The sequence below is a fragment of the Nyctibius grandis genome, chromosome 1 (assembly GCF_013368605.1).
Source record: "Nyctibius grandis isolate bNycGra1 chromosome 1, bNycGra1.pri, whole genome shotgun sequence".
Taxonomy (NCBI): domain Eukaryota; kingdom Metazoa; phylum Chordata; class Aves; order Nyctibiiformes; family Nyctibiidae; genus Nyctibius; species Nyctibius grandis.
In genome coordinates this window covers 18,576,573-18,598,847 of record NC_090658.1, presented here as the reverse complement: position 1 = coordinate 18,598,847, position 22,275 = coordinate 18,576,573, and the positions used below count along the sequence as shown (strand labels likewise).

Sequence of the window (22,275 nt, the reverse complement as noted above, 5' to 3'; positions counted from 1 at the left end):
GCAGGTGAAAATTTTATGTGGCTCAAGGCAGGGCAGCCCTGTCTTCTGTGTGGTGAGGTTAGTCCTGGCATGCTCAGAGTGAGACAAGTTACCCTTTCTCTGCTGCTGGTGCCAGCAGGGCCAGCTCAGGGAAGGCAGTGACCCCAGAGCAGCCAGAGTCTCAGACCTCCTGATGTCTGCTTGCACAGACTCAGAACTGGTGTAACAGGCTTGACTGAACTGAGATAGACTGGGACGTGTGGGTGCTGAGCATCTTGTGGGGCAGTGCACTGGGCAAGTGCTCCTGTTGGTGCCTGACTTCTGCCACATCTGCAAACCAGTGCTCTGAAAAGGCCTGTTCTCTCTCCCAGTTTGACTCTTGTAACTCTTTTCTAGGAACTCAAACTTCCCTCCCAGCCCGGTGTTGCCTATGGTAAGAGTCTGTGAAAACTGATGTAGATATTGGTGGTGGTGAATTGTTTCCAGGGAGCTGATGATTCCATAGCCACCTCTACTGACTCCTCTTTTTCCTTCCCTGCATACCAGACACGAGTCTGCTCTTCTCTCCTTTCACCACCCAGCAGCTGTCCCAGAGTTTGACTCTGGCACTCTGTGACCTTGCTGGGAGAGCAAGTGACCAGCCTGGGGTACCTGTTTGGAGAGACGGGAGTGACAACGAAGCCCTTCCTCTTCACATATGTCTCTTTCAGAGCCTGATTTTTGAAGGAAACAAATCTTATACAGTCCCTCTGTCGGCCTGTCCATCCGTCCTTTTCAGCTCACCACCTTTAACACTTTGACCAACCAAATATAGCAGGGGGAAGAGAATTTCAAAGATATTAAATTCTTGCACCCTCTGTAAAATAGGTATGTATCTAAGGAGGAGAGACAGGGAGACTTTGATGAAAACAATCACAGCTTGAGTCTGACCTCTTTTAAATTTAAAAGACCTCACACCTGAGAGTGGGGTCATGCATGTCTTCCCCATGAGAATGGCTTCATTTAAGTTCTTGCACCATATAAAGCACAGGAGTCCATAGAGGTGAGGCCCAAAGCAGTTTTCTTCTGATTTTCATCAGGATATCTTCACAGACATAAGGGAAATTACAGTTCAAAACTGGTTGTGCCTCTAGTTCAGCCCACATTTCAGCCTGTCTAGCCCAGCTACCATCTCTTGCTGGACTTCCTCGCTGTGAACTGTGCAGATTGCCAGAGCTGGTCCAGTCCATGCTGCTGTCTCACCAGTTGCTTGCAAAACCCTGCCTCTGAGAAGCTATTATTTATAGCAGTGCAAACTCTGTGCAGGTCTTTGAAGCCAAAGGTGTAAAGCTGCTTCAGGAGAACAGAAAACAGAGTCCTTTCCTTGTGATTCATTTTCCAGCCTGCAATTAAGCCCCATTAGAGGGGTAGTGTAAATGGTGGCTTATTATCTCTTTCCACTGACAAGCTGTCAGTTTACTTGGCTGTTGTTGTTAGCCAATGTTTTGACTTTGATGAATTATGGTACCCACACTTTCTGCCCTTGTTCAGGTATTTGGGCTTCACTGGTGTGAATTATTTCGCACAGAGCTGAAGGCATTAGAGCTTAGGCTTAGATTTTTGGGGGATACTTTATAAAGTTAAGGATAGTTCCCCTTAGTGCTTGGTGGATCTCCTCACTGGAGGGTTGAAAAAAAAAACCACTTAACCATTGAATTGCAATTGCTCAGATACAGTCAAGCCTGCCATGGGATTGAGAAGGTACGAGAGAAAGGAAAAGTCAACTCCTGCTCTGTTTTCTTGGTTCACATGAATCTTCAAGTGCCCTAAGCATGTGGTTTCAACCGAGGGCCATCAGTAAGGATCAGGCTTTGTATCTCTATACTCATGTATTGACTTGCTGAACTCCACCCTGGATGTGTTCTGTTGTCTTCCTCGGGCCCTGAGCTGCTCCTTCCTGGTTGTACTAAGTGATAACACCCAAACTATGCTTCTTCCTTCATTGCAGTAGCTCTTTCTTGCTCTCTGTCCACTTTACTTTCCGGGTGTTAAAACTGCAGCCTGTACTGTACATTCCTTGCCCTCTCTAAAGTGCTCTTTGGATCTGCAGACTTCTGCCTCCCCTTGTTTTGTAAATGAATTATTTGTGTGCTTTGTCTTTGATCCAGGATGTGCCAAGGCAGAACCGGGACAGCTCCTATAAGGCTGTCTTCCTGAGATACGCTAAGCAGGTATCCTATCTAAAACATCTTGCTGAAAAATAAATTAAAAAGGCATGTGGACTTGCAAAAAGAAAAACTGATCTCCAATGTTGACACAAATCCATTTAGAAAAATGTTTTTTGGAAATGTAGCTCCATCCTTAAGTGGATACCCTGAAAACAGTATTGATTGACCTGCCAAAACCCCCAGAAAAATGGTACATTCAGCTGGCATAGATTGGCTAGCCCCATGTATCAGAGGAGGACTGGAGATTTGTGGTTGTGCTGGTGATGGGCTGGCATGTGTACTTTTTTTTTTTTTGCTTTAGTTTATTTATTTACTGAAAGCAATTAGAAAGCCTTGGGTATTCCCCCCTCTCATCAGAATCATTTTCCATTTGCTTTCATGGCATTTGGGAACCAGACAACAGTCAGTGTTTGAGCAATTGATTCCTGCTCTTCCAGAGCCAAACTCTGTGTGTTCACATGAGGTGCTTTTTATGGTTTTATAAACTGTTATAAAGAACTCCTCAACTTAGTGAAGAGGAAAAAAAATCATGGCCAAAAGTCTTTGCATAATGGACCTCTTGCAGTTAATAGTTATATCAATGCATGAAGGTGAAAATGAACACAGTCTGCCACGCTGAATGCCCCGGAGGGTGTCTCAGGAGGGAGGCAGTCAGGTTCACGGATGGGTCGGGCAGCTCAGAGGGAAGCAGGCAGCAGTGCCTGTGCTCCCAGCTCACTCACCCAGCTGCCTACTGTGCCTGCCCATTGGCAACTCCCCAGCTAGGGGCTGGTGAAGTCAGCAAGTGTTCCCATCACTGCTGGAAATACCCCACAGTAATGGGAAGTGCCTGTAACTCCCTTGCAGACTCTCATACGGAAGGACAAAGAGTGGCCCAGCAGCATGGAGGGCTTTTTTATGCTCCCGTGGGGGTGCTGCTGCTCCTCTGATATAAGCAGAGGTCCTTTTTGGTTGCCGCAGTGTGTGAGTAAAGAATTTTGGGGCAAAAGTGACACAGGAGAAAACTTTCTCTTTGCATTTTATTCTGCATTAGGACTCAGCTATTGATGCCTCACAGCTGCAACAACTCCTTAATGAAGTGATCCTGCAAGGTAAAGCTTTTACAACCTAGCTAATGTCATTGGTGCTTCCCTATCCTTAGTCTAGTGTAAATTAGACAGAGGATTTAGTGGTGTCCTGGTGGTCCTCAAAAAATCCTCAGTGTGGCTTACTGCACTGTTGGATCTTGAAGAACGAGAAGTGCCTCCAATAGCGTTCCTTTTGAACAGTTTGGGTTTGTTTGGGTTTTTTTTAAATCAAAGTAGTGTTCACATGAAGAAGGTGATGCAACCCAGACCAGATGCTAAGAGACTCTTCAATGCATGGCTGTAAGGAAAGCTGTGCATCTGTTTGACAGCAAAATTTCACCTTCCCCTCCCAGTTCTGCTGTGGGATAGCCTCTGCTCTGCAGACCTACCCTGCCCCATGCTGTCCTTCTCCTGTATGTCCCTGTGGCCTCCGTGAGCACCCCTTCCTGCTCTGTGCCCCACCAATTGCAGCAGGAACTCAGTCCCTGGCTGGGCTGCACCAGTGAGTGCCCCAGGGAGCTGTGCCTCCCACTCTCCTCACTGTCACCCAGTTTCTCCCAGTTCAGCCCTGGCCTGCATCGCTCCTCTGCAGAGGCCTCAAGCTGGCTTTCAGCATTTCCCAGCCTTCTTAACCTACCCATCTTGAAAATAGCATGAGACAGGGGCAGAGCCGGAGGGCTCGAGCCAATGCAGTCGTGCACAAGGTTCAAAGTGCTCCTAGGACTCTCTAATTCAGCATAAATGGCCTTTCTTGTCACTGTCATTTCCCTTATCCTTATTTCAAGAGGGAAGAGTTTCCATCAGGGCAGATAGGTGGGCAGAGCTGCTACCTGTGAGCCCAAACAGGGCACCTGTCCTTGGGGAATGGAGCAGTAGAGTTTGAGGCACATCAGACTCTCTCTGTGGACCTCAGCCTGGCATGTAGCCCTTGCTGTTGTTTGAGACCCTGAGCCAAGCTGGGGCTTTTTACTACGTGAGCCTTCAGACCAGCATCCTCCTTCCCTCCAAATAGTGACTTGGTGCCTCTGTCACCCTTCTTGCTCCCGCTGATTCCTTCTGTTTTGTCAATCCTTGCAGACAAAATGACCAGCCTGGGAGGAAGATTCAGCTTCGATTCATGCAGAGGCATTTTAGCTCTGATGGATGTATCCTTTCAGCAGAAGCAATAAACTTCCCTGGTGCTGCCTATCCTTGCCTTGAGTGAGCTGAGCATCCCAGTGTGAGAACCTGCAAGTAAATATTAGCATTAGTCCTCAATAAATAACTGTCCCAGAGTCTATGCAGGACTTTGCCATGCACGCCCTGGTGCTGGTGTGTCTGCTGAAAGATGAGGGTCAACCTTCTGCTACCAGCTAATTCTTTGCTCTCATTTTCACCTCTGCAGGGCCCAGGGCTTGGCTAAGCTTCACCCTTGGGTGCAAGGTCCCAGGGAGAGCCCGAGGTGAGGAGGCAGCACAGAGCTCAGGCATAGCTTGGCTCTTCCATCACAGCTGCAACCATGCTGGCCTGTGATGGCAGCTCAAGCGGCCTACTAGCACCACCAGCAAAGCTGGTGTTAGGGGCAGAAGCACTGTCATCACCGAATCACGGGCACATGCCTGGCAGAACAATCATTCTGTCCTGTGTACCTTCCCTATTTAGATGGATCACGCAGTCTTTTTACTGTTAACAAGACAACACTGGAAATACATTGCTGGCTGTTGTAGAACAAGAGGGTTCCTTGATGAAAACATAAATTCTCCTCTGTGTGTTTCCCCTCCTCCTTGCTTGCTCACTGTCTCTTTTCTTCCATGCTTTAAAATAATTTTGAGACATTTTCAGATCTTTACAAACTGCCAGGGAATTAATAAATATGACCAGAAGTTCCTCTCTCTTTCCAGCTTTCTGCATCTAGCCAGTGAAAGAGATTTTTCCCCCTTTCCAAAACCCCTCCTGGGCTAAGTGGGTGCTGTGAATGCATGGCATGTGCAAAGAGCTGACAAAGCCACTGCTCTGCTTTAATTCAGGATGGATTTTTCATTCTCTGGGCTGCATACAGCCCATGTACAGTGTGACCTATCCTGGCCTGCAAAGACAGGATCAGCTTTTTTCAGTCAGGTTTCATGGCAGTGGCACTTGTCTGCTTATATTTAACTGGTGATGAGTTTTGCTTTCAGGGAGTTTTCACCATCCCAGCTGCATTAGATGAAGTGCTGGATGTCTGCCCAGGACTCCTAGATGGTGTACGGAGGGGGAGCAGGTCCACTGACAAAGTCCTTCAAGCATCTGTGGGAGATGTCTGCTGACACCCATGGGCTCCTGCAGCTCATAGTAGGGAAGTGTTTTCCTGCCTGCAGCATATGCATGGCTCAAAGGCTGCTGCTGCCTTCTGATGGCAGGCATCAGGATCAGCTCCTCGTGCTTTTGGCTCCTGAACTGCCTGTTCCTCCAGGAGGACCCAGGCAGAGCTAATACTGTGCTCTCTCATGCACAGAGGCAAGGCAATATGCACACGTGGCCTGGAGCATGGGGTCATGTTCATCCCCAGGGGCCTCTGCGCTCAGTGGCTAAATGTCAACTGAAACCATCGCTACAGGTTCCCTTGTGGTTAAAGGCACTATATAAATAGAAACCTTTTGTCTGTGAGCACAGGTATGAGCAGCTGTACAATGTGCCAAAGAAGGTGAATTTAACTGTAAGAATAATTGAGAGCAGAAAAGCTCTTGGCTTTCTCAACATAAAGTAACAAACGGAAGAAACTGCATCTTACTTTTTTCTTTACGTGAAGGGCAGCATCCTCGGGAGCAAAGACAGCCAGGTTTCGCTCTCATTAACTGTTCATTCTTAACTAAATACACAGCTCAACTCAAATGGACGACTCACATTGCAGGAGTTCGGGAGCCTCTGGCGAAGTCTCACTAAGTACCTGGTACACAGGGCCTGTTCTCTCTTCTCTGCCGATACTGTACTCTTGGGCTTTTTGTCAGTAGGGTGCAGATGCTCTGTGATATCAAAGCACTGAGAGGAAAAAATGTTGCAGAGGTTGCTTGCTTAGTGGGTCAGATTTCCATCCTTGTGCAAAGGTTGAGAGCTCGGGAAGCAGTAGTGTATGTAAAGTGTAAAGCAGAAAAGGCTTTTCTAGAGCAGGGAATAATGAGGAAAAAGTGGAAAAAGGGAGGAAGGCCAACTAGGCTCAGAATTTGATGGAAATCTCTCTTTGTGTGCCACCACTGGCAATTTTTTTAAAAGCTTTCTAAGCTGAAATGAGTTCTTGAACAGTCATCTGAAAAATGTCACTTCCTCATTGCTGCAGTTTGTAGAGGAAATGTGCAGGATTTGATGAAAGTTTATCTGGGAGAAATGTCTCTGCTCCAGGATAAGCATTAGGTCTGGAACAGTGAGGACGGTAACTTGGTACTTAGGGTCCCACCTAAATGCAGGCAGCTTCTCTGTGTCAGGTCCTTCTCCTTGCAGTCTTGCTGTAGAATGAGAAGATTTCCTAAAGCCTCAAAGTTGGGTGGGCTCTACTTTGTTTCATCCCTTTTGAGATTGACTGAGGCCACCTAGGACATGGGGTGCCAGTTCCTCATCTGGCAAAGATGATTTTCCCACTGACAGCACCTCAAGTGTGGCTTGTGGGGTTTCAACGGTGTGTTGGGTAAGATGACTCCACACCATTCTGGGACTCAGGGACTCCTGGCTTATTTCATGTGTTATAGACAATGTCTTTTTCTCAGTGGAGATATGACTATTCCCATTGCTGCCTGCACATGTAAACCAGCGAAAGTGAGCAAAAAGGCTTCCACTCACCCAAAACTGTGGGATTTCTTACACCATAACATACTAAGACTTCTGGAAATGGGTCTCCCTTGTTATAGTCATCCCATCTCATCTGTTGAACCTCCTTGCAGGCTATTTATTAAGGAGGGAGAGCATCCTACATAATTAGATGTGGTAGTAAATTTGGGGAATACTGATATGAGCTTGAAATCTGCCTTTACGCTGTTTTTTTTGTTAGGATATCTTCAGCAAGGAAGACAGAAATCATTCTGGATTTCTTGATGTGTCTGAACTGAAGAGCGCAATACAAACAGCAGGTACGTCCATAGGTGCTGAGCAGCTCACTTTCTTGTCCCTGGGGCAGTGAAGGAAAGGATGAAAAAGAGAGAGGAAAGAAAAAAGAGCTTCAGGGAGAAAGGGGTTTGGATTGCACAGAGGTGCCAGTTATATCACAGCTCTGCTCAGAGGTCTGCATTGTTTTAGGGCACTGAGGCAGAAAGCTCATTTCAGGGAGAAACCCTTTGCACTGCAGCTGGGGAGCCAGGAGAGAGATGCAGAGAAGCACAGCACTGCCCAGTGCCTGCAGACTGGCTTATTCATAGTCTCTCTAGGTCATGGGCAAAACATCCAGCAGAGGAAAGGAGCAAGGAGCAGTTGATGTTTGTGCTTGCCCCAGTTCCTGCAGTTTCTCTTCAGGGCAGTGACTAAATCTGTAAGGGAAAGGCACAGTGACAGACATTTATTGAGTTTGCACTGACCTCTGTTGGCTACACGAATGCTGAAACTTGCAGTGAGTGCATGGGACTTCTTCACATGAGCAAAGTGTTTTAGCTGGGTCATCTCTCCAGAGACTTTTTGCATGAAATATAGCTCTGAGACAGCAATCCTACAGCAGAGAATCTTCCGTTTGGCTACCTGGAGCTTGGAGTGATGATGTCCTCAGGAGGAACCTGGTGCAGAAGTGCTTTCTGTGGAAGCCATCAGCTCAGGGGATGTACGTGTAATATTTCATTGCTGAAAGGTAGGCAGAGTGTTAGCATCTGCATGAGGAGTGCAGCACTAATGTGCCAAATGTCAAAGGAGAAGCTGCCAGGTCCATTCTGTGAGAAAGGTGCTAAAGTGTAAAACTGGGAGGAAAATTGTACATTGAGAAGTCCTGGCAGCCAAAACAGTGCAGCTATTTGGAGGGATAAAAAGGCACTATTAAATGGCAAATTCAATCCATGCTAGGCTATAAGCAGTTCTGAGTGGGGGAGAAAAAAGAAAATTATAGGCTTATTCTTGCCTTCTGCTGAACCAGACAGCTGCATTTGAATCTGGCTTTCCATAAGATGATCCCTGTCCTGGCTTTTAAGCAGGAAGGAGTGGACAGGCTCAGAAAGAATTTGGGAGGTTGGTGCTAACTCTGGGAATGGCACTAATGTATCTAAATACAGCTTCCAGCCAGCTGTTCCCTGAAGTGTTCTGTGCTTTCCCCAGCAAAACACTGAAGTGTGTACTTAATTTTTGCTGTTGTCTTAATGCTTCAAAGCATGATAATGATGGGTCAAGTTTTCTGCCAGAGTAAAGCAGGCTACCTGCTTTAACAGCAGCGCTGCCCTGAAATGTGGGAGCATTGGCCCTTGGGTAGTTACAAACTCCTCACTGGCAATATTAAATGCATCAAAATGATTTAAAAAAATAGGGAAATATAAAGTCTGTATTTTAAAGCTTGGCTAAAACCAGAGTGAGGAATCCAATAGAAAAAAGGTGTGGGGAGCAACCTTAAAAGTAAGCAACAGCATATATCTGAAACATCTTGGGAACAGAGTGCACCAACACTTCAGCCTTGTTGATGAGATGGATTGAGAGACATTGCCAGGTGAGAAGGTTTCAGAGCAAGAATATTGCAGACGGACCATGCCAAATTGTTGATGTTTTACTAGTGTAAGACATGATTATAGGATCTTGTAAGCAGCACTGCAATGCTTGCTGGAATCTGCTCTCCAGAGAGAGCTTGATTGAATTCTCACCGCCTTCAAAAGGTTAAAAGTGAGACAGGATTCATTCACTACTACAATGGTTCTTGGCAGTGGTTTGGAACCAGAATCAAAGAAGAAATTTCATTAATTAGGTTTTTTAAATTACTTTTTCTCCTAGAAAAAAGATCTGAAATTGGGTTTGTCTTAATTTGAAATGTATCTTAAACCCAAATATATTTCCATTATTTAAATATTCAGCATTGTGTGTCTACTTCCTGCTGGAGACCTTCTCCAACTAGGCTCATGCAACCAGAGTTTGTAGATGTACTAACCCACTTTCATTGGCTGTATCTCCCCCTACACAGGTGTAGAGAAAGTTTCCTTCTTTTCTGCTTATTCAACTAATTTGGCTCCATGATGAGTTCATTTAAACCTGAAAAGTTTAGAGCTGTTTGAAAAAGCAGGAAAGATACTTCTCTTCCAGCTGAGCCACTAAAAACTAGGAGTGAACAAATGAGACTTTTCTGAAGTCTCAGAGAATGCATTAAACCGAAGCTATCAGTCTAGCTCTTTGCAGAAAATTTCTCTTTTGTTTAGCAAATGAGGTTTTAGTGCAAAATATGTTTAAATAATTTCTCTTATGTAGCCAGCACATTTAGGGTAGTTTTATTTAACTAATAAAAGAATCATTCTAAAAGGCAATTTTTGTTCACTCAATTGAATACCAATTTCCATCCAAACAGACTGTGACACAAATACTGAATAATCAGCTAATAAAAACAGAAATGTATCTTTCACCATTTTCTAATAGAAGAGCAAATGTAAAAATTAAGAATCCCAGGCATGCTATACTGCGTAATAGCATGAGCGTGCAGTACCTCCCTGTTTAGCAGAAAGCGCCAGTGGTATTGTAAGTGCTATGCTCAGACTTTAACAGTTATTAGCCAAAGAAAATCACCCTTTTGTGTAGAAAGTAAAAGCTAAAAATGCAAAGCAAGATAACACTACACTAGTTATCTCTGTTTCCTGCTTGCTGACCTAAACCACAATTCAAGTAATTGACTAAACGGACTTTGATTTTCCACGACCCTACCCTGTTATGCACAAACCTGGGGGAAAGGCAGGCTGCCATCCAGGGGTGCAGAGGAGACCCAGCATGACAGGGTGGGGGGCGGAAAGAGAGCCCCAGCTTCTTTGCAGGGTGCACAAGGCCAGCAGAGCCGGTCCGTCATACCACAGCAAGTCCCCAGTGCTGTTGCTCCTCTTCCCTCTGCAGGTCTGGCTGCTAACGAGCAGCTCCTGCACCTGATGGCCCTGCGGTACGGCGATGCTGCCAGGAGAATCGGCTTCTCTGACTTCGTGTGCTGCATGCTGCGCCTTGAAACCATGACCTGTGAGTCTCAGTGCTGGGGCCTGGGATCAGGAAGGGGATGTGGCAGCAGGGTCCCTCCCAGGGGAGCTTGCAAAGCCTGACTGTGGGCAGTGGCAGGAGGCAAGGGACGCACTGCTAGACATGTCTAACAGCGTAGCTTGGAAATAACAAACCTACTCAAAGTCCAGATATGGTCCAGGCATCCCTTTGGGCAGCTTGTTTGCCAGAACCAGATTTGCCTCCTGTCCACAGGAGCAACTGGCTGGTAGAGAGCGGTTTAGTGCTGGGAGAAAGCAGCAGCTGGGAATACAGTAATGCCTTCGCTAAAAGGGCCTGGAAGGAAGGTCAGTCGCCAGTTTCCCATCAGAGCTCATCAGAATGCCTGGGTGCTGCAGCGGCACCACGCTGCCATGTGTTTTTCTCTGCTGTGGACCGATGGTAATGTATATCCAGAGCTGCTTCAGCTGCCAATTCTTTTTAGCTGCATGAATTTAGCCTGGCCTCTGCAGGCTTGTCCTTAGAGCACCTATGCACTAAGGCTAATTTTCTAAAAACAAGATGTGTCCTTGTGCTGGTGCCCTTCCATACAAGATTGAGCATCCTGGTCCACAGCAGAGCTTCCTCCAGGGTGGTGTGGAGCATTGCCAATACCACCAAGGGGAGACTGCATGCATTCACAGACAGTGAAGAGGAAAGAGGCAGCTCATCTCAAGTGGAAGGCTTTCTGTTTTGGTTAAAATTTGGGGAAGTCTGAACCACAGCAAGGGAGGTGCTTTTTTTTTTTTTTTACTGAAGAGATGTTCCCACCAACTTCAGTGAAGTTCTCTCAGTGTTTTGGTAAGGAGAAGGTCTGAGATCCTTCTCAGTGGATAAACAAACCCATGCGCTGTGTTGGGTCCAGCTATTGTCTGGCAGTTGCAAGGAAGGCATGTCTGTAAATAAGCCTTTGCCTGAAAGTAAATGGAAAAAGTAAAATAGAAAAGCATATTTTTTGATATTATGAGTATTTTGACTGGAAATACTGGTAATTAAAGAAACCCAGCAATTGTGACCCATGTGCTAGAACATTGCTACAGCCATTTAGTTCACCTTTGGAATGAGCTGGGTTTCAACAGCATGTGGAAATGAGCATTCATTTTTTGCTGATGTGTTTTTACCACTGATGTTTTATGGGCCAGCAGTGGTCAGCAGACCTGCCTGGATGACACTGCCTAAAGTCCCATTTCAAGGGAGTACAGCAGAAGCAGCTCAGAAAGTCAGTGTGTCCTGATTTTAATGCTTTCATTAAAAAACAGACAACTTGTAAACACCCATTTTTTGTGATTATATGTGTCACTTGCTGTAGATGAAAATTCTTATGCCTAAATTAGTACCACAGCATTTTTTTTCATCTTAAAAAAAGACCCTCTTACATTTTAAGTGCCAGTGTAAAGACAGCTCCTTTACATCCGTGTGGAAAGGAATCTCTAAGAGTTTCATTACTGTCTGTAATGAGGATCTTAAAATGCTCTCAAGTCTTTCGGTTATCGCTTTACAGAGGGTTTAATGTGGAATACATTTCTCAAGCTTTTCAAATAATTGTGAATAAGATTTTTACAGGAGAGGATAAGAGGGCCAAGTGGGAATAAAAGGCAGTGCACCTTTACGATGATGTGAATGCAGCAGGGAAGAGAAAATCTGTCCCATTAAATCATTACTCATCCTTTCGAGATAGCCGGAGATGAGACCCAAACCAAAATCAGCAGCTTCTTTGCAAACTCTATTTAACAGGAGTTAATGAAGCAGTAAAGGGGCACTTACCTCTGCCCAGAGGAGGTAACTTCAGCGCTGCCATTTGTTCCTAGAAAGACTGCTGGGCACAAGCCCAGCCCTGCAAATACACCCTTGTCAAGGGGATGGGTGCAACATGGGGGTTTCCTTGTCCTATGCTTTTCTTCAGAGCACGGTAGGCTGGATGTTCTTCACCATGTTAGCTTTCCTCCCTGCCTTCTCTCTGCTCTGGATCATATAGGTGTCTCTGGTTGCCTCCTAAGGGGCCAATGAGAAACTTGCCCTTGTGCCCTGTTTCTGCACTCTCCCAGCAGCCTTGTGCTTTTGTCTAAAGCTGGGCAGGTTTCAAAACATTGGTGATCTTACAATGCCTTTTCCATTCAGGGTGAGAAACAGGCTCCCGGAGAAAGGTGTCATTCAAGGATAGACAGACTTAAATTTGTTTCAACTTTTTATTACTGTTTATAACAGCACAATTCTAGGAGAAAAGTGATTTCAAAATAAATAAAAAGAACTCGAAATACTGTGTTTTGACTTTATCCGAACACTTGGGTTTGAACATTTCTCCTAGACAAACTGCAATATAAATGTGCACATAGAATATCAATATTTGAATGGATTTAAATTTTCTGATGGCAAAGTGTTCTGTCAGAAAACTTTCAGCAATGTTCATTTCAAACTGTAGCTGAATAACAGCAGCATCTGCATTTATATTCCCTGGAAAAAGCTTGCAAGGCATACTAATGACTTCGAGAGAATCACTTTCTTTAGGGCACACTGTGATCACTCACTGCCAGGGAGGATGGAAAAGGACCAAAAGAAAGTTTCCCTGTGGGAAGATGTGTTTCATTAGTTCACCATTCTCCTGTCAGTCTTCAGGTGGGAGCTACTATTGAAACGAGTTATGAGAGTGGATGAAAGCAGTCACATTGAGCACTCCCTGTCCCTACACTTTTGCCAAATTCTGGCCCAGCAATTGGGATGCCTCTGCAAGCTACCATCCAAGGGACAAGGCTGAAGGGGTACCCAGCACAGATATGAGATGTGGCTAGCCAGGACAGTGTGTGTGGACACCTGAGCCAGGAAGAGCATCCCAGCACAGGGATCACAGCTCTGCTCCTCAGCTGCTACAGCCTTATGTCTGCGTTGCACTCTTGCTTTCTCCACATGAAATACAGCTTTCTTTGTTCTATTCCTAGATGCATTTCAAAACTTGGCAGAAGGCAGATCACAAATTTTGATGACGTCAATGGAGGTGAGGATGCTCCTTCCTTCTCTTCTCTCCAGGTCCAAAGTGGGACCAATGAGTATGTTAGCAGGAGGGTGAAGTCAAAGACTATGTGTGATGTACGTTGCTAGGGGTTTTGCCTCTGACACCAACAGCAGTGAGGGTTTTGCCTGGCTGGATGTGCGTAATGGGCAGCCAGGAGGTATTTCCCTGGGGTTCCCTGGGCCCAGTCACACAGCCTTGCTAGGGTGAGCACATCTCAGTGGTGACCATCCACCTCCAAAGCACAGAGTCTTCCCTTACTGACTCCAGCCTGTCATTGCTGGAAACGTTGCCCAAAGTGACAAAAAAAAAAATCGGTGCCCTCATTTCTTACTGCCCCATCTGTTAATTCAGAATTGCAAAACGTCTTGGTTTTAGAAAGAAATTGCAGACAAATGCTTGCTGCTGCTGTTTGTCTTAAAAGCACAGCCTGAAGGATAGCTAGCTGAATGGGGATGCATCAAGCTTTTTATCAGCTAGTCTGAAACAGAAATCCTGCTGTGCTCCATAGTGATATGCCAGAGTGCTGTATTTTATCAGTCTGGGGACTGTTGTTTGACAAGAAAATGTTTAAAAAGGTTTTTTTAAAAAAGCCTTTTACAATCTGGCTGGCTCCTGTTTACACTCTGTGGTTAGTTCAGTGGCACATAGTTCATTAAATTTTTGTTGCACCAAGAGCTGAGCAGAGTTTCCAAGCAGAGGCCCTGAACCTGTTTTATGGGGTAGTCTGTAGGATAACCATAGATTCCCAGAGCCTGCCATCCCTTCTGCTCTCAATCACGCAGGTGCCATCCCTTCCCAGTGGTTGGTTCTGCTGGAGCTGCTGCAATAATTTATTATGGAAAGCAACATATGGCAAGTGTTTGTAGGTCTGAATTGTAACAAGGGGAAGAGGCAGTTCCAAAATCCCTTAACTATCCTGTGCAGGACAAAAGGACCATAGTCACTGGGTCACAGCCTGAAGGTACTGAGACACATGTCTGAAGACTTAGTGTACCTTTTCTTCTCCTTTTTTCCAGTGGCTGACTCTTGTCATGTACACCTAAAGAGATGTCAGAGCACAATGTGGCTGGTAAGAAAACTCGTTAGTACTATACATACTCAGAAGAAAGGGGTGGGTGCCCTTACAGTGAACATGAGTGGGGGCCTTACAGAAAGCTCATCCTGGGATTATGGTGGGTTTTGAGAGAAAGAGAGAAGGTGAGAGCTGCAGCATGAGCAGGGCTGGAGAGGGTCTGCAAAAGGAATTGGACTTTGGGCTATTTTTTCTGGGGAATTGCTGATGGCCTTATCTGTTACTCAGACCACTAATGGCTCAGTTAGCCACTTGCCCCCTGTTCCCACCTGAGGTAATACATTTTCCATAGATCTAGCAGAACTTATCTTTCTTTTGTCTTCTTCTGAGGGATGCAATTACTCCTGCATATCTTACATAGCTGCAGCAAACGTAAAGCCAGGTAGAGGGTAGGGATACGAGGTCACTTAAATTTCTTGGTCGGGCTGATTTAATGTTTTTTTACTGAATTATGTGATTTAGTTTACCTTTGAAAAACATTCTCTGCCTTGTGCTTCATTTGATGTTTGCTCCCTTCATAACAGGTCTGGAGAGGGGCTTTTTTCCCCTGAAGTTTACCTGGACTTTCCAATTTTACTACTTGGCTCTAGTGAGGGACGCTGCCTTTGCCTACAAAACTTGTCCTGTTTATGTGTCTGTAATCCATCTCAGCCATTGTGCTTCTGCTAACCCACTAGGATGCAGCTGTTCCCAGTTGCAACGGTAAAGTGTTGGTGCTGGGCCCAGACAGGTGGCACTGAGGAGAAAACAGGGAGGAATCCCAATCCTTAGTGAAAAGGTACAGTGGAGAGTCACCAGCCTCCTGCCATTGTGTTGTGGTTGACCCCAGGAATTCACAGAGCATCCTTGGGCAAAGTCACATGCTTTCCTTATCAACCCAGTTCAAAAACTGAGATAAAAAAACAAAAAAACAAGACCTTCACTGAAATTCAGTGATTACATCCCGATGAGCCTTCCTATAAACAGGAATTACAATAATAAATAATACATGGACAGCATCTCTGGTATCTCACATCCTGTTTCCGAAGGCAGTTGACATTGGATGCCAGCTTTGGTGAGAAGTTGAAAGGGGAAATGTGTAATCAGAGTGTAAATTACACTTCCCCAGGGAGAAAGCATGGTAGATTCAGACCCAAGGCAGGGACAGCTCTGTGTCTTTCACCCTTGGCTCCAGGACAGCATTTGAGCACAGCTGCTCCTGTCTTGGCTGCTAATTGCATCCAGTGTGTTCATCTGCAGCAGGAGCTGGGCTTCACCACTCAACACTGTGATGCCTTCACCCCTCTGAGCTCTGTTTGTACATGATTATGTGTTTGAAAGCCTGCCCTTTGCATTTGGAGGGCTTTGGACAGTGCACCTTCCCTTTGTGACAGCAAAGCTGTATTTTGATGTGTTGATCTGTAGAAACAGGTTATTCACAAACACAGCACCTCCCCCGTGCACTGCAGAGTATCATTAGGTAAATATGAGACTAGAAGGACCTCATTTTGGGGGATGAAGTTGCTTAAATTATTGCTTGCAAATGATATTCATAGTCTATTTAGTCTTCTTTTTTCCTTTCATGAGTCATTCATAAACTGATCATAACTTCTGCAAATATATCATTAATCATAATTTTCACTTACCATTTTTAAATGAAATTCTGCCTGTAGGGTGTTTGTAAGCAGTTCACTTGAGCAATTCAGCAGCCACTTGCAGCCAGAGATTGGGCAGTCATAGCACGGGACCCTCAGAGGACTGAAACTCTTTAAACTAGAGCCTAACAAACCATGAACTATGAGGGGAAAACACACTTGATGTTTGTTGAAAAAATTCTGTTGGAAAAAATATTCTCATTAGTGATTCCTAAAGACTGACCTCCAGCTGTCTGTGCTTTGAGTGAGTCTCTTTACCTCTGTTTTAGGCGGCTTTTCTGCTCCTCAGTGTGACACAGCCCAAGGCGATCCCATACAAGAGCCATCCATGGGGCTCTTGAAAAACCAAACACTGTGAAGGAGCGAAGCCAGGTTTCTTATGGACATTTGCTTATGCTTGATGTTACTCAGGTATCTGGATGGAGTCCTTTTCAGGCAAACTGGAGTTGCTTTGGAGAGACAAGAGGAGTCAATGAAAGAGATCCATGGGCAAGTTGGTAGTACCTGATGGTCTGGGCAAGCTGGAAGTGCTGTAATCTCCTCTCATCTTCCTGTAAATAGTGCGTCTGTTTCTCCTGGTTAATGCACAGAAGTCAGGAACAACTCCACTAACTCTATTGCAAATGAGAACAGAATCAGGACTTTTGTGTGGAAGGAGCATCTATCGCTTAGGTAACCATGCTCGTTTTGGCTGGGATAGAGTTAATTTTCTTCATAGTAACTGGTATGGGGCCATGTTTCGGATTTTTGCTGAAAACAGTGTTGATAGCACAGGGATGTTTTGGTTACTGCTGAGCAGTGCTTACATAGCACAAAGGCCTTTTCTGCTTCTCACACCACCCCACCAGCGAGCAGGCTGGGGGTGTACAAGAACCTGGGAGGGGACACAACAGGGACAGCTGACCCCAACTGACCAAAGGGACATCCCATACCATACGATGTCATGCTCAGCATATAAAGCTGGGGGAAGAAGAAGGAAGGGGGGGATGTTCAGAGTGATGGCGTTTGTCTTCCCAAGTCACCGTTACACATGATGGAGCCCTGCTTTCCTGGAGATGGCTGAACACCTGCCTGCTGATGGGAAGCAGTGAATGAATTCCTTGTTTTGCTTTGCTTGTGTGAGCGGCTTTTGCTTTACCTATTAAACTGTCTTTATCTCAACCCACGAGTTTTCTCACATTTACCCTTCCGATTCTCTCCCCCATCCCACTGAGAAGGGAGTGAGCAAGCGGCTGTGTGGGGCTTAATTGCTCACTGTGGTTAAACCACAACAGCAACAAAACCAATTAAGACATAGTTTAATTAGAATTATTTCTTAATTTGCTTGTGTGATTTTTTTAAATGCCAGAAAAAAAGTTGAAGAAATTGATCATAGTTCATAAATAACACCAGCAGCTTTGTGATTTTTAAATTTTTTTACTTTTTATTAATAAAAAAAATAAAAGAAAGTCTTGTGCATATTTGAGTTCAACTGTAGGGATTCCATTTTATTTGCTACAGCGATGGAAAGGCATATTAGAGATGTAGAACAGAGTGTTCAGTGGTTCTTTCTGATTTCCAGCATCTATATCAGGACTGTCTGGGAGGAGACAAGTTTGTCTAAACTGCATTCTCTTTCTCTGTCCTGATGTCTTTAAAAATATAGGGCTGCTTCAAATATAATTCTTGTTCAAAAGTTTAACTTAAATCTGATAAATAACTGTAACCTTTCCGTAGCCCACACGCAAACTCCGCTTTCATACTTTTATCATGGTGATAAAAGCAAATCTAGTGATCTAGTCTACTCAACTATTGAAAAAGAAATCTCGGAAGACTCTATTTGTGAAAAATGCCGAAAAGAAGGATGCAAATGTCGATGGGTGAAAGCGAGTCAGGGTTGCCATGGCAATATAATTCACACCGTTCCTCACCCAGACCTTCCACACAAGTTTCCATCGAGGCGTCCACATGCTAGCAACAGATTTACTCATTTGGCAGCGAGACGTTACACACTGGAGTAACAACTACGTCACAAGGTAAAGAAGGGACCCATGTCTTTGTTGTCATGAGGTCGGTCTGTGGCAGTGTCGTTCTACAGTTTGGAGAGCTTTACTCACGTGGGTAGGCCTTATGCAAGTGTGACCACTGAACCCACACTTTCACTGAAAATGAGGGGAAAGGGAAATCAGTAAAATTAGGGTATTCCAATATTTTTCAGTCATTTTTGAACAAACTGTTTCCTTCTCCAAAGCGTGATGCGTGCATCCTACCTGAAATCATTAATCATTAATTAAGCTCTCTGAAAATGTTGACAAAGAGAGAAGGTAAATAAAAAAGGTGGCCATGGAAAAATAAAAATGCTTTGCTAAAAAGGCATATTAGTGAATGCGTTTCAGAGAAGAATGCTTGTTTAGTTTAGGCTGGGAATTCAAAAGGGGTAAGTAGAAATTTCGAAGTACTTCTGTATGATGTCCACCACACAGTTCAGGGATGCTCAAGCTGGCTCAGGCCTGTGGGATCAAGCTGTTTGTTGCTACATGGAAGTCACCCATGGTAAAATTGTGAAATTTAGTTCAAGTCAACAGGTTTAAATACGTTCTTGTTGTGTGAAAGTCCCATCTATAAAAATACCAAGCTGTTACAATCAGCGTGTTAAGATCAGTCTTGAAAAATCTTAATTTGCAGACAATGTATTACTTTTCCTTTTGTTATGATACATAATTGCCTTTCTGTGGAAGGCAATTCTGCTTGTCGCGAGACAAAGATCCTTGTCTCTAACAGCTTAGTCTGGCCACAGACTAAAATATATCTTCTTCATTAAAAAGCGAGCAGCAGACACCAGACGTGCCAGGTGAGAAATATCACTGATATATAAGGTTGTCTCCCCATGGACAGACGCCGGGGATGCCGGATCTTCTCATGCAAGGGGTGCACGTATGCCCACGTGCAGAGCCCTCGCAGCTGACCGCTGCTGCAGGTGCTGCCAGCTGGAGCCCACCTCAGCCTCCACCACGCCAACCCTTCCCTCTGGCCTGTGCAGTCTGTGCACGCCAGCAGTCTCGGGGACGAACCCACGGCCCCTTCGGGTTTGTGGGCTGGCGCCTGCATGCTGATCCTGCACTGGGGCAGAAAGTAATAACTCACTGCTGTCAAGCTGAGCACGGCTGCCTGTCTGTAGAGTTGGAAGAATTGGTACTCCACTTGATTTATACTTCCAACCAAGCTAATTAAGCAACAATGCAGGAGGAATCCATCATTGTGACAGACTTGTTGAATAACCACCCCACAAGCAAAGTCAAGGGTGTTTGGTAGCCTGAAAAAAAAAATCAGGTCAATAGGGAGAAAAACAATGATTTGGCCATAATACAGCAGTGACTATTTTCCAAAAGCAACAAGAAGCTTAATACATTTCACGAACACAGGGGCCAACATTCAAAACAAAGGCAGCTCAGATCAGTGGGGTATTAGATAAAGAGGGAAAACTTCTACATCTCAGCTCTGTGTGATTAAGCTGTGAAGGCCAACTTTATGGGGATGGTGCCCCTATTAAAATCTTCTGTGCACCTTCATCTCTGTTTGCCAGCTCTGAAATGTTCGTGCACTCCCCATGAGGCTTCTGGCATTTGTGAAAGCTCTGAGATTCATGCAATTATGATAATATCATCTCTTAATTTTTTTGATGAAAATCAGTTCCTAGTCCTCAGGGGCACAAGTTTGAAAAGCCCTAAGGGGATCTGTTATTAGAAATTGAAGAGAAGGACCTCAAACAAATGCTCTATTTTTAAATCTTCTTGATGCAAAGACTCTCAAGAGGGTAAGAAGCAGGCAATGTGAAGAAGCAGAAGCTGAAGCAGATGAGATTAGTGATGCTGGACTCCCTAGGACTGAAGATGAGAAAAAGAGCTGATGAAATTAGGTAGGATCTGAGACAACCGTTAGCATTAGAAGGACCTTGGTGCAGAAGTGGTGAGAGCTGACCCTGCAAGCATAATCTCTGGATGTAGATCTTGAAGCCCCGCTGTTAGCTGCCCTTCTCCCGGGACCCAGAGGCCTTGTGTCTCGTGTCTGCCTGGCAGAGGCTGTGCCCAAGTCATCTCAGATGGACAGAGGAGGAAGCTCTCACACAGGCCTACAGGGCCTGATCCTGCAGGTGTTCCCAGAGCATGCAGCCTGGGTTAAGGCTTTCCCAGAAGCCTCAGAGGCTGTGGTTTTGGTGCCCATGCCTCAGTGAACCCATCCTGCCCTTGTGGTGGGGGAGACTGTGAGTGTCCATGGCCAGTTTCAGAGTAACTGAAGCTCCCTTTCCGCTTTTGGCTGTGCCTCGGGTCTCTCAGAGAGAAACTGCTGCAATTTATACAGAATAACAAACACTTTCCAAGGCAAAAAAAAAAAAAAAAAAGGATGCATTATTCCATAACCTCGTGCATGGCTGAAGGGGGAAAGGCTGGGTTTGACCATGCCTGTGAGCAGCCCACTGGCCCATGCACTTTATGACGTGCACTAATGATTTTAATTTTTATTTTCTTATTGCAATGAAGTTCTTGAAGCAGGGATCAACCACGCCATGCCACAGTAAATGCTCTGACCGTGCACTGCAGAGTCACAGGCATCTCTCAGGCAAGGGTGCAAGCGTAAGGGACTGGTATTCCCGTGTGCAGCCTGGAGGGGTGCTGCAAGCCCAGAAACGCTTGACTCTTGCTGCTGCCTTCAGTGAGACCGTGACTCTTTCTCAAAAGAGGTAGATGTCTTTCTCCAAGTACCCCAAACCCAGGGAGGCAGATGGAAAGCCCGCCAAGAGTCCCATCCCCTCCCAGCCCTGTGTTTAGGTAGCTCAGCAGGAGCACAGACAAATAAACATTGGGACCATTTTTCTGATGGGGGGATGGTACCAGCTGTATTTGACATTATTGTGCTTAGCCTTAATACTTGCCTTTAGGATCTCTTTGCTGCAGGGCTGGAGCTGAAACATGTTGCTTTTACTTGGCAATTCCATACCCGAAATACCTTATCCTGCAATTCCTGGCTACGCTTCTTGCACACAGTCCCACCCTGCCACATCTGCACCTTTTCAGCCCTGGGGAGTGCGATGCCCAGGCAGAACAAGAGATCACCATCCTTTTCAGAGCAGGTCTCCCGATGCCCTCCACCAAGCTGGCCGGTGCCGCCCTGGGTCCTGCCACCAGCTGTGCCACCAGCTGTGCCCACGCCTGGTGTCCCCAGCCCACTGTGGCACTGCGGTCCATTTCTGCTGCATGGCAGTGACATCTAGAGGCTCCCTGGCCTGAGCTCCTGCCTCTCGCTGCTCACATGCCGCTGGCAGCCCTTGGCAAGCAGAAACCTGCTTCTCACGAAGCCCCCCGGGAGGCAATTCACACCCTAAAGGTGAAGGACTGCAAGACTTAAATGCAAGATCCTTCCCTCACCCTCCTTCCCCAAACCACCATGCGAAGGATCTTTGTTGTAGCACCTCGAGGAAATTTTATATTGTTTCTGGGATCCCAGAGTTTTGGGGGAGCCAGCCCATGTCCATATCTTGAGAGGCAAAGTGGTCCACATGACGCTGGTGCTGATTAAATAATGCACACAGCTTTCCACTCGAGGAAATACTATTTCCTTGCTTTATATGCCGTACATTAGATTCGATGCCATCCAGCATCAAATGCAAAGCTGCCACAGAAACACCTCTGTCACCGAGGCTGGCTGTGCAAGATGAAAGATTATTGTGCAAACAGTATTATGTATTTAAAAGCAATGCATTTGAGAAAGGGGGGTAAATACATCATCTCCCTAGGCTGAATTGTTCAACCAGTTGATGAATGTATCTCCTGAAGCATTTCCCGAGTTTGAGCTGAAATGTCTACCATAGAGAGAGACAGGGAATATTATTGCCCATATGGGGGGTACTTGGTATTTAATAGAATATGTATTCTCTAGGGTGATATAACACAGGCTTTGCGAGTCAGCAGAACAGATTGCAAATAATCTTCTATCCTGAAATCAGGGAACGAGCAGTCTAATGGACTAGAGCTCTCCCACGACACAAAATTTGTGGGAAGATTGCGGTGAGATCTGTGAGGAATGGCTCTTGCCCATCCTGTGAGCCACTTCACACTCGGAAACATTCAAGTGAACGGTTAGGTCAGGCCCTCCCTAAGATCAAAAATCTCTGGATGATAAAATGGGAAATCTCAAGAGGATGAGA

At 45.5% G+C, this 22,275-nt stretch overlaps 1 protein-coding gene across 1 annotated transcript in view; it reads left to right on the top strand.

Annotated features, from left to right (window-relative positions):
* Positions 1-14,431, top strand: part of CAPN13 (calpain 13) — a 42,895-nt gene extending 28,464 nt beyond the window's left edge. Inside the window, exons 12-20 of the mRNA XM_068413541.1 lie at positions 376-412; positions 2,127-2,189; positions 3,220-3,277; positions 4,331-4,398; positions 6,093-6,161; positions 7,251-7,329; positions 10,250-10,366; positions 13,315-13,370; positions 14,405-14,431. Coding sequence (XP_068269642.1) covers positions 376-412; positions 2,127-2,189; positions 3,220-3,277; positions 4,331-4,398; positions 6,093-6,161; positions 7,251-7,329; positions 10,250-10,366; positions 13,315-13,370; positions 14,405-14,431 — 574 coding nt within the window. The remainder of the gene's footprint in view (positions 1-375; positions 413-2,126; positions 2,190-3,219; positions 3,278-4,330; positions 4,399-6,092; positions 6,162-7,250; positions 7,330-10,249; positions 10,367-13,314; positions 13,371-14,404) is intronic.
* The last annotated feature ends 7,844 nt before the right edge of the window (positions 14,432-22,275 follow it).